Consider the following 12,670-nt stretch of genomic DNA (forward strand, 5'->3'; position numbering starts at 1 on the left):
ATAATTATATCGCTATCAGATGATGCCAGCGGTCAATGCCACTGTGCGAGCGGGACACCAATATAATCATAAGGTAGAGATAGCAAATAGCAACAGGCGGGTCTTTACGCTACGAGAAGGTATTACAAATTATGCTTTCAAGCACGTCTAGCGTTCAAAGGTTTTTTATAATTTATCTGCCCGAACCCAAGGTAGGTACACTTTAGATAGGTACAAAGGAATGCATAAACCGACTAAAAGCTTTTCTTTTGTGCCCTTTAATTAAGATCGGACAAAGAAATGGAAATGTCAGTTTAGGGACCTTTTCCGCCTCCAGAGTTGGAGGCTTAGTTTACATCTAAATGGTCGCGACAGGATTTAAGGTAGAGGAAAGAGACAGATATTAGATGTACAATTTAAAAAAAACCGGCCAAGTGCGAGTCGGACTCGCGCACGAAGCGTTCCGTACTATTACGTAAAAAGCGGCCAAGTGCGAGTCGGACTCGCCCATGAAGGGTTCCGTATTTAGGCGATTTATGACGTATTAAAAAAAACTACTTACTAGATCTCGTTCAAACCAATTTTCGGTGGAAGTTTACATGGTAATGTACGTCATATATATTTTTTAGTTTTATCATTCTCTTATTTTAGAAGTTACAGGGGGGGGGGGGACACACATTTTACCACTTTGGAAGTGTCTCTCGCGCAAACCCCACACGTATGGGTATGATGAAAAAAATTTTTTGACTTTCAGTTCAAAGTATGGGGAACCCCCAAAATTTATTGTTTTTTTTTTTCTATTTTTGTGTGAAAATCTTATTGCGGTTCACAGAATACATCTACTTACCAAGTTTCAACAGTATAGTTAATATAGTTTCGGAAAAAAGTGGCTGTGACATACAGACGGACAGACAGACGGACAGACAGACATGACGAATCCATAAGGGTTCCGTTTTTTGCCATTTCGTTACGGAACCCTAAAAAAAAGGCAAAAAATCACGTCTGGGAGTGATTGCGATAAATCATCTATCTATTTTAATGAAATTTCATTTAAAAACTCATTTTTGATGTCATTAAAGTTTCAAAGTCAAATGAACCTTTTTAATTTTTTGTATTGTACAAAGACAATTCCGTGACTTTTTTCACAAAGCGGAACGTCAACATTTATAATAAATCCATCAATAAAACTGATGCGAAATTGTATTCGACATTTTGCAAGCGAATTCGTATATAATACCGAAAATAGTGCGTATTTTCAGCTTGTAATTTCATGTTGTAAAGTGCCCTTACGTTGAGTAATACTTAAATCGAGAACTCTTCATAAAATGTAAATAATACATTTTAAGTACTGCGAACATATAATTTTAAAATATCTAAGGATAAATTGTATACAATACATCACTACATAGTATAAAACAATATCGCTTTCTGCCGTCTGTCTGTCCCTATGTATGGTTAGATCTTTAAAACTACGCAACAGATTTTGATGCGGTTTTTTTTAAATATAGTGTGATTCAAGAGGAAGGTTTATGTATAATTTGTTAACCCGTGCGAAGCCGGGGCGGGTCGTAATATATAATATATAGTGTACAATAAATTGTGTAAAAAAGATTTTCCGTGGTGTCCATACTAGTGAGGAAAATGGAGACTACGTCTGTTTGAAGAAGTGGCCGTCTACTATCCTCTTAAAACCATAAAGTACCGCCTCATGTATAACAATAACACATTGCCATTTAGAATAGAATAGTTTATTCGTAGACACATAGAAAAGCACTTAGTGAAAATAAAGTGTCACGAAATGGTCCCACCCATCGCAGCATGTTGCTGGCGACTTCCAGCGCTGATCTTCCGATCATCATCATTATACTCCGATCATCATCATCATACTCCGATCATTTCATTTTCAGAACCAGTCCAGTGGAAGAAATGGCTTTTGACAAACCTCCGGTAAGTGAAAAAAGTTCACCCTCATTCCGGGTCGTTCCTGATTCAGAGGTCTATCGTGGTCCAACATGGCAACGCGGCGAGCGTGATGGGCTCCTTTGCGTCCTGGGCGAGGAGCTAGTTTTGCGAATAGTCTTTTGTGTGTTAGTTTAGGTAAACCATTTTCTAAACTGTGAAATTATGGTCGCCTGTGGTATTTCTGACCTTCAAAGCAAAGAAGAGAGCGTACTCCCATCTTAAAAGCTGGCAACGCACTTAAAACCCCTCTGTTGCGGGTATCCATGGGCGGCGGTGATTGTTTACCATCAGGAGATTCGTCGAGCTTATTTGCCTCCTATAACTAACTATTGCGGCTCACGCTGCGTCTTACGTAAGCGAACAACTCGCGAACGCGAAGCGAAGCGGTGCGGCGGGCCCACGGCGTTCGCGTTCGCAACGAGATCGCCCACGTAGGACACTTCTACACCGTGTTTTTATTGAATTCCGTTAACTTCGGGGTATGGTTAAGTACGTTTAAGATAACTAAATGGCATAGTTAATTTAAAAAAAAAAATTGCTTTAAAAAAAAAAGTTTAAAAAGCAATTAAATGTAGCATATAGCGTTGTTGTAACACGAGCATTACATTTAACTCAACCAAACAATTGAAATCTGTGACATATCAATGTCATTTCGAACGTCGATTGACCGAAATTGTACTTAAGTTTAGTAGCAAATGTATGAACTCATTATAAACACTAATCAATATGTAAACCGGCCCTAAGGCAAGTGTACACGCTTGTAGAGGCCTTATAGGAAAAAAATAAATGATTGATTATCTCCGAAATGGAGTTAATAAGAATATCGGTGTCTTTGAGAAAGTTACTTGATTTAAGCTCAGGAATGCACCCTTGAAATTAACGGAAATAAAAAAAAAACACGGTGTAGGTATATGTATCAAAGGATTCATTCACCCCGCGCCGCATCGCTTCGCTTCGCGTTCGCATGTTGTTCATAATAATAATCATTTATTCAATGGATCCATGGTATTTTACAAAGGTGTTTAAGGTCTAATAAGTACAAACATGGACCCTACTAGGGTATCGCCTACGTAGTACCTACCCTGCAGCGTCAGCTACCCAAAGAGGGTGGGACTCCGAAACGAGAACACGCCACATTTCCCGATCCTGCTCCGTTTCCTGTTAATTATCGGCTTGAAGCTGACGCAGTCGGACTCGCGCACGAAGCGTTCCGTACCACTACGCGAAAAACGGCAAAAAATCACGTTTGTTGTATGGGAGCCCCACTTAAATATTTATTTTATTTTGTTTTTAGTACGCAGCTCCGCTTCTACACTGTCTCATTAAAAAAAAAGAGAAAGTAAATGACCTAAGTATTTTCGTCAGGTGATCATAGACACGGGAAGCTACACCATAAAGGCTGGTTTCGCATGCGACAACCATCCCGTGGCCATCTTCAGGACGGCCGTCGGTCGCCCGAGCTACCTGAACGGCAGTTATGGGAAGGAGCCTTATGATGTTTACGTTGGTGAGTTGTGTCTTTTAGGGCGTCCACGGTTGCATGGTGCGGGTGAGCGGGTTAAGGAAAAATAGAATGAGCGTTGCTGACTGGCGCGGACGCGTGCGACGGATTTTACCTACAATGGCACCCGCGTGCGTGCGCCCGATCCGTGCACCCGCAACAGCTAGCGGACGCCCTTAAATTAAATATTGACGCCGTACGCGAGCAGCGTCACGTAATATTTAAGAGGTATCGTAAAAGCCAGGAAATTAAAAGAAAACAAAAGATAGAGCGCGCCATTGATACTCATACTCAAAGGTCTCGAGAAGTACTTTATTAAGTTGATGCAAAATAGTCAGCAATATAATATTCTTTTTTATACAGTGTTGTATTTTATTATCTCGATGTCCATATCAAATACCAAGTCCATACTAAATGTAAAATTGGTTTATAACAGGGAATGATGCCATAGAACAGGGCGAAGACCTGGAGATCAGCTACCCTGTAGTAAAAGGCAGGATAGTCCATTGGGACAATATCGAGAGGATCCTCCATCACATCCTGTATAGGGAGCTGAAGGTAGCTCCTGAGGATAGAGCCGTCATGCTGTCTCTTGCTGCTAGTACGCCGATGAGCGAGAAGTGAGTACACTGGCGAACTAGAATAATTATAGAAGTCTGACTGGAAAATTACCCCACATGAAAACTGTACAAACGGCAACACTTATATCGGAGTGGCCAAGGTGTTCACATATCTGAACAAGCACTCTAAGGCCTTGACAATAGAGGCATGCTCAGATATTTGTGAGCACCTTGGCCGCTCCGCTATATCTGATGGCGACTGTACATCGGTGGACTTTATTAGTTATTACAAAAGGCATAAGGTCCGATATACAGTTAACAGTGTGTGCGATGGCCTACTGCGCGCAGGTTTGATATATTTTTTTGTTTTATTTATCTATCTAATCTAATACCTTTAAACGAGCAATTCTTGCATATTTATTTATATATTTCAATGATCTCGGAAACGGCTCTAACGATTACGATGAAATTTGGTATATGGGGGTTTTCGGGGGCGAAAAATCGATCTAGCTAGGTCTTATCTCTGGGAAAGCGCTCATTTTTTAGTTTTTATATGTTTTCCGAGCGAAGCTCGGTCTCCCAGATATTTTATTATTAAAAGAGAAGATACATTAATTATTGTTACTTATCTGCCAAACTGCATAGCAGTATAGTTGCATAGGTAGTTGCTGCATAGTTGCTGCATAATTTGATTTCATTGTAGCAAATCAAAACGTTTATTGACCAATCACAACTTTTTTTTTAAACGGGTAATGGTGTATTGGTTCGCTCTGCTAGATGAATAAAAAGCACGTAATGAAATCATGACTCTCATTACATATTTTCGCGGAATGTGGGTCAGTATTTTTGTAACGAAAATGGTGGAAAGTTATATACTACTCAAATTTCCAATGCTACCTTATCTCCAAAAAATACGGTAAAAATTTGTCTTTCATAACGAAGCTTAGATTTCAAGCTAGACATTTTAAATATTGGACTTTATTACAATAGGGGTTATTTAAGTTCAAATTTGTATTCCTCCATTCTACACACCAAAATGAATGAAATTACTAGCAAACTTGAACAGTAAACAAACATTATATTACAAACGAAAGACTACATTTTACCTTCGTGTTCATTACAGTCTACACTTTAAGTGTTTGTTATTAAAGTTGAAATTCGAACGCTGTTTTTTGACTGGAATCAGAAGTTTGGACGGGGGTGTAGGTAAGATATTGGGGGGTGGGTGAGGGGTGAGAGGGGGAGGTAATTAAGTGAGTGGTCTCTGAGCCTCATAAACGGTTGGTGAGATTGTTTAACTAGATTAGGGCAAGGTTTTATTCGGCGAGTTTAAATGGAAGTTGGTGACTTGGCGATAGTCACCAAAGTGTTAAAACTAAAATTGAACTTTATGCATGTGCACGTAGATCTATGTTGCTCTGTGGTATGTGAGCGATTAATCCGTCTTTGGCGTTGGACCTGCGGTGCTGATATAGCCGTCACTGGCGTCGAAAATATTAAAAGGGGCCTACAGACAGTTCGCCGAACGATATCATGCAGCCTGTCAATTGTTCGGAACAGTCACGTTTTGCGTTTAACTGACAGGCTAAATTCGGTTTTCGCGGTAGCCCGGCCCTCTGATCCGATACTTTTGCTGCTGACTGTACGTGCTCCCAAATGAAAAATAAACAAGATAAAATCATAGAACCGAATAAAATCCGTAAAAATATGTAAATAACGTTCTCGTTAAGGGTGATTTAAAAACTCAATTGTATGAAATGGCCTCCAATTTGGAAGATTGCATTTTGTGACCCGCTTTTGGGATATTTACTTTGATTACCTACTGTATACCGACTGATGTGGATGGGAGGTTCAGGTGTGATTAAAGGTGGTTTAACCACACCAGCTCTTTAATGGGCCATTTTATTTAGAGATGTTCCCTACAATATAACACTTTAAACTCTCGCGTTTTGTACACATATTTAATTACACAAACGGGTCTACCGCGATATAATTTCATTGTTTTTACCTTTAATTCCGACGTTTCAGCTGAGTTGCACCAGCTGTGGTCAGGTGTGGTGGTTCGGAGCTGTGGTTCCGTGTCCGTAAAAACAATGAAATTATATCGCGGTAGACCCGCGCGTTTGTGTAATTAAATATATGTTCCCCACACTTTTTTTCTCAAAATTGGGATTTTTTATGTTATTTCTACTCGGAATCATGAGCTCTTTTGATCATAATAGGAGAAAAAAAGTGTCCCAAGATTTCCATAAGTACATTTTTCGATCTTTCCATTCCGAAACCGCCGTACAAAGTCTATGAAAAAATGGTAACGGAATGGGAAAAAAACCTTGGGACACTTTTTTTCTCCTATTAGGATAGAAAGAGCTCCTGATTCTGAGTAGAAATAACATATACCTAAATTCACAAATTTAAAAAAATGTAGGGGCAACTTAAAATAAAATGGCCCTAAATGTATTCTTTCAAAAACCGATGAATTCGTTGCATTTTATCCAAACAAATTGATGTTTAACCCCTCGTGCATACCCGCGCAAGCGAAATATTCCTAAATTGAACCACGAGCGTAGCGAGTAGTTCGAAAAATGGAATGGTTTTAACAGAGGCAAAGTTGTTGTTTAATTTCTTGTGCATCGCAACGCTATTTACATCACCAGTCTAATTTTCATAATATTAATTTTAACCCTTCGTCTATTTAATTCTTGAAGTCTTTGGACAAAGAAAATAGCAAAACAATGTAATATTTCCAGGTATAAATGCTGCGAAGTAATCTTCGAAACGCTGAACTGCATAGGGCTATGCATTCAGTCGCAGGTCGTTCTTACCATGTACGGGAGTGGATATACTACAGGCATCTGCGTCGACATGGGGTAGGCACACTCATATAATTTAATTTCAGTCAGGCGTGGCTCACACAATTAGATAGACACCAATTTTGGTTGCCACCACCAGTAGTGATTGCCGCGCACCGCTGCGGAACGGACGCCTGCTTGTGCTTATATCTCGTAATAGACGCGTTTTGTTAAAGAGTGAACCTTCTATACCTAGTACTATTTATGAAAGTCGCTAGGACCCTCATATAGTCACTGTGACAAGGTACTAAATGGTACTGAAACTAAATTCCTTGATCGTAATTATTTGTTAGAAATATTTATTGATCGTGTTTATTTACAAGATTTTATTGGACTTGTAATGTATGTGTGTTTTGGGTCAAATCTTGCAAGCTTATTTAAATTAGACCCAATTTCCATGCGGGCGCACGCACGCGGGTGCCATTGTAGGTAAAATCCGCCGCACGCGTCCGCGCCAGTTAGCACTTAGCAACGCTCATACTATTTTTCGTTAACCCGCTTCGTGCATCCGCGCCAGCTAGCGGACGACATAAATTCCTCTGTTTCAGGTATGACAAGGTAGACATAGCTCCGGTGTACGAGGGAGGTCTTATTGCGTATGCGCAGACGACTACTGGTATCCCGAGCTTGCAATTACATGACTATATACGAAGGCTTCTTGAAGGTAAAGTTAAACCTTTATAAGGCATAATAATAGCTTTTGTGGAACTCTATGTTATTAAATTTTTTCTATCGTGCGAAAGATGTTTAATCCAGTTTCGAATCGATGAAATTAGTAGAGAAAGGCCCGAGATAGTCTACTTTAGATTTGTAAAATCAAGGATTCCCGCAAAAAAGCCATATTCAAACTGAAACTTCAAATATTAGATATAGAAATTTCGTCCCTTTTTAAATGATAAAAATATATTTGCAGAAAGAAATATCAACGTAACTTCTCAACGAGTGCTGCGTGATATAAAAAAGAACGCTTATATTACAAGAAACGCCGCTTATAACAGAAATACTGCTAAAAAAACCTTCACTCTGCCTGATGGCGAAGTTATTGACATCAGCAACGAAGCCTTCATGGCAGGTTAGTTATATAAGGTAAATGTGGCTAATCGCGTCATAGGGACTATTCTGTCTACTAGCGTTTTTCTCTAACAACGAACAAAATTGATAATTTCATCGACAAAGCAGCGATTGCTTTTAATTTCAGCAATCAAAAGCAGATGGTTTTTTTTCTAAGGTGGTGAAGGGTTAACCAATTTCGTACAGTCAAAGAATTTAATATCCACACACCATTTCGTATCGTCACAGTGACAATTAAATGAATATGAAAGTCGCTAGGGACCTCATACTATTGTCACTGTGACAAGGTATGAAATGGTACCGAAATTAAATTCCTTGACCGTACCTACTGCTACCAATTTTAGCCATCCCAAAACAAGGTGGAAAATACGTATTAAGGTCAACGTAGTAGGGACAATCGTCTACAAGATCATTCGTCGCTTTTAACTCTTGCATATACATAAAAAACATCCATAACTGAGCGTTTCTTTTATATTTTGGCATTTTTATATATTTGTGACCTTTTTTGCCACTTTTGTGCTATTTCTAGTCAGGACCGCGAGCCCTTTTCATCCTTATAGGAGAAAAAATGTGTCCTAAAATTTACATACATTTTTCGGAATTTCCTTTTTGTTACCGCCATACAAAGTATATGGGGATATGGTAACACAATAGGAAAAAAACTCTGGCACATTTTTATATCCCATTAGGATCTAAAGAGCTCGTGATTCTAAGTAGAAATAACACAAAAATGGCAAAAAATTGGATTTGAACCCGATTCTTCGTACGCAAGGTCACTACCAACTCAGCTAGGATACCGTTATGATGATAGTTGAGCGTTTTCCAAAAAAAATATCGAAAATGCTGATGATATAAAAAAAACCCAAAAATTTGTACGGAAATTTTAGTTTCCACTACGTCGAGCAAATTTCACACTAAAACGTGACGTAATGGAACGTACATTTTAGTACATCCTTTTTTAATGAGGAAAGAGAATGCTGACTATTCTGAATAGAATGAGTTGAAGTAACTCCAGATTTGAAAGAATCAGGTTTTCAGTATTATTTTGGAAAACGCTCAGTTGCAATATTTCAGGAGAAGTACTCTTCCAACCGGAACTGGCGGTTCCAGACTGGGACGTGCTGTCCATACCCAAGGCAGTAGACAAGGCAGTAGAAATGTGCGACCCCGATCTACGGGCAGAACTGTTGGACGGTGTCGTGCCCTGTGGAGGTATGGCCATGATACCAGGACTGTGTCCGAGGTTAGTGTCGTTGACTTTGAACTTTGCAGCATTGGATTAAGGTCCGTATTTTGTCTAGTGTCACAGTCGCGATGCAAAGAGACAATGCGAGAATTAGTGGACAGACTGACACGTGCTGGCTATACTCAAGGCAGTGGACAAGGCAGTAGAAATGTGCGATCCCGATTTACGAGCAGAACTGTTGGACGGTGTCGTGCCCTGTGGAGGCATGGCCATGATACCAGGACTGTGTCCGAGGTTAGTTACGTTAACCTTAAACCTTACTGCATTGGGTTAAGGCCCGTATTTTGTCTAGTGTCACGGTCGCCATGTAAAGAGACGATCCGAGGGAACAGACTGATACGTGCTATCAATTATTGTATGTTCTAGGTTAAAACAAGATCTGGAAGTGTTGACCAACGAGGTAGTGAACGTGTATACTTCGGACGAGGCTTATGCTCTGTCGTGGCTCGGTGGCGCCACATATGGAGGTAACTATATAGTACTTATAGCTAGTTATACTTGCTAGGTGAGAACTGAGACACCAGTATGCCGTTCTCCCACCTTCGTCACCGGTAGGGTTTGCAATCCGGATCCGAAATGTAAGAAATTATCCGGATCTGGATCCGGATCCGCGGATATTCCCATACATTTCGCATCCGTCGTGCAAACCCTATATTCTGCCAGGGGCAGGCGTGTCTTACTCCGCGATTTCGTCGCTTTGCTACAGGTAGCTAAAAGTACATCCGTTCGGCCCCAATTTTGAGGAAAGCCATAAGCCGCGCGTGGCGCTGTCGCCACCTAGGGGCCATATCTGTGCTGATCGTAACAGACGCGTTTTGTTAGAGAGTGAGTCTTCTGTACTTAGTACTATGTATTATTTATTCTGTGCCAGGGGGCCGATTTTTGAATTTTGACCGCACGATTTAATGTATTTCGTTCAATAATATCTCCACTGTTAGGCATCTAAATGCTACTAATAGAATTGAAAACGAGTCAAAACCACTAGATTCCTAATTTCTATGGCCCGTATTTCAAAAATTAGCACTTCGCCGTTTTCCACCGATTTTCGAGTGGCGAAATCGAGCGATCGAAATTCAAAAATCGGTCCCGACTTACACTAGTCATTTGCGGAAGTGCCGCACCCTTATGGACGCTATTTGAAACATCATTTTATTAATGTTACATGCCAATGATGATGATAAGTTACTTACTTTATTAGATACTAGCATATGGTCTCGTCTATACTTATTTCGTTTTTTTAGCATTAGAAATAAGGTAAACAATCTTGATGTGTCTTTTAATTGAATTACACATTTTAAAAATAAGTTACGGCAAATATGTACTTAACAATTATGAATCTAATACGATCATTTATATTCTTCTGCTTTCATAAGTAATAGTTACTGATTTTAAAAAAGCGTTTTTCAATTAAAAGACATGTCAAGATCGCTTACCTTCTTTCAAGTTCTTTCTAATGCTAAAAAAAGCGAACTATAGTCAGAGCATTTCCTGAGGTTCTACTGTTTGCAAAAATATTTTTTTAGACAAAAGACAGAAAAGTGTAGGTACGTTCGAATGTGCTTCTGTGCGTCTCGCTCACGCCAACGATAAGTATACTAGCGGTGACATAATTTAAGGGGCCCACTGATTACCAGTCCGCCGGACAGTATCGGCCTGTCAGTTGTTCGGAACTGTCCACTTTTTGTTCTAACTGACAGGCCGATACCGTCCGGTGGACTGGTAATCAGTGGGCCCCTTTAAATATCATTTTGCCACCATAATGTAAGTTAGAATTGGTATACTTGTACAGTCGAGTTCATTAATATGTATATTTTTTTTCGCTTTATTGCAATGGATTTAGGTGAATAAATGTATATATATTTATAAACAGGACTGTACGAGGGGCGTTCAAAATATTCTCGGTATTGATATCTTACGACCTCTTCTAAAATTTCTTTCGTTACTGGCCGCTAAGGTTTATTCATTGACATTAAAAAAAAGTATAATTCGAACCGAGATAGTCTTTTGTTTTTCTGCAATTGCTGAACAAACATGAACATCCTGTGCGAATTGACAATGTTAACTAAATTAGAACATCGATGCGTGATAAAATTCTTGACAAAACAGGGTAAAAATCAAAAAACCATAAAAGAGGAAATGGATTGTGTTTACCGTGAGTCTGCTCCTTCTTTATCTACCATTCAAAAGTGGTCAAGCGAGTTTAAACGCGGAAGGGAGAGTATTGAAGATGACCCTAGACCTGGCCGGCCTGTAGTAGCTACTTCACAAGAAAATATTGATAAAGTGGAAAAACTTATATTGGAAGATGGTCGAGTGAAGGTAAAATCTATAGCACAAGTAACCAATCTCTCTATTGGTACCGTACATGATATTATACATGACCATCTTAATATGTCAAAAGTAAGTGCAAGATGGGTTCCGCGAATGCTGACTCGGCTTCAAAAAGACATGCGTGTAGCTTGTTGTTCCGATTTTATTGACCTGTGCGGTGAAAATCCTGATGAGGTGCTGCAAAGAATAGTTACTGGAGATGAAACCTGGGTTCATCATTATGACCCAGAGAGTAAACAAGAGTCCATGCAGTGGCACATTAAGGGTTCAGCTCATCCCAAGAAGTTGAAGGTCATCCCTTCAGCTGGCAAGGTCATGGCCACGATATTTTGGGATTGTGAAGGAGTATTACTAATCGATTATAAAGAAAAAGGTGTAAATATCACAGGACAGTACTACGCTAACATTCTACGTCAATTAAAGGATGTAATTAAAGAAAAGAGGCGAGGAAAGTTAACCAAAGGTATTCTGCTTCTGCATGACAACGCCCCCGTCCATACTGCTCATATTGCCAAGGCAGCTATTGTTGAACGTGGGTTTAAAACTGTTACTCACCCACCGTATAGTCCGGACTTAGCCCCCAGCGACTTCTTTTTGCTCCCCAATCTTAAAAAGGATCTGCGTGGAAATAAATTTTCTGACGATGAAGCATTGAAGGCGGCAGTGGAGGAGCATTTTTACACGAAATATAAAAAATATTTTTACGAGGGATTAAAAAAAATAATTGATCGATCTTTTAAGTGTATGAACATAGGGGGGGAGTATATTGAAAAATAAAAATATCAAACTTTTCGTACTTGTTTGTTTTCATTCTCATACCGAGAATATTTTGAATACCCCTCGTATGTATGCATTAACTGATGAACAATCTCAATTTGTAGGTGTGGCGGAGCCGAAAATATGGGTTACTAAGAGGCAGTACGAAGATTTCGGAGAGAAAATTGTCAAAAACAAGTTTACTTAAGTAGTTATTTTTGTCTAGTTGTAATAAAGGCGTAACTGATTATTTTGTCTTACCTTAGTTTCATTAGCAGACATAGAAGTTTTTGTGGCAAAATAAAAGTGAGTGACAAAGTGAAATATCGACATGTCTGTTATCGATGTAATCTTAACGATATATATTTATTTATATTTTATAAGAAGATAGCTACCGCGAAATACACAAAACGTT

The 12,670-nt window shown here is 39.3% G+C and overlaps 2 protein-coding genes across 2 annotated transcripts in view; one reads left to right on the forward strand and one right to left on the reverse strand.

Moving 5' to 3' along the window:
• Nucleotides 1-12,670, reverse strand: part of LOC134660907 (dipeptidase 1-like) — a 177,690-nt gene that overhangs the window by 54,250 nt on the left and 110,770 nt on the right. The gene's annotated exons all lie outside the window — the stretch shown is intronic.
• LOC134660956 (uncharacterized) lies at nucleotides 1,906-12,491 on the forward strand. Its single transcript, XM_063516844.1, has 9 exons — nucleotides 1,906-1,926; nucleotides 3,307-3,448; nucleotides 3,879-4,062; nucleotides 6,750-6,869; nucleotides 7,400-7,515; nucleotides 7,765-7,923; nucleotides 8,997-9,165; nucleotides 9,535-9,635; nucleotides 12,381-12,491. The coding sequence occupies exons 1-9, from the start codon at nucleotides 1,906-1,908 to the stop codon at nucleotides 12,461-12,463; spliced, it is 1,095 nt and encodes a 364-aa protein (XP_063372914.1). The 3' UTR covers nucleotides 12,464-12,491.

Source organism: Cydia amplana, chromosome Z (assembly GCF_948474715.1).
Source record: "Cydia amplana chromosome Z, ilCydAmpl1.1, whole genome shotgun sequence".
Lineage (NCBI taxonomy): Eukaryota > Metazoa > Arthropoda > Insecta > Lepidoptera > Tortricidae > Cydia > Cydia amplana.

What these genes read in the sequence shown, in the direction of transcription:
- LOC134660956 (XM_063516844.1), top strand. Translation starts at nt 1,906, where the DNA reads ATGGCTTTTGACAAACCTCCG. An exon ending in TGGCTTTTGACAAACCTCCG is followed by an intron (nt 1,927 to 3,306) that starts GTAAGTGAAAAA and finishes TATTTTCGTCAG; the next exon opens with GTGATCATAGACACGGGAAG. An exon ending in TATACGAAGGCTTCTTGAAG is followed by an intron (nt 7,516 to 7,764) that starts GTAAAGTTAAAC and finishes ATATATTTGCAG; the next exon opens with AAAGAAATATCAACGTAACT.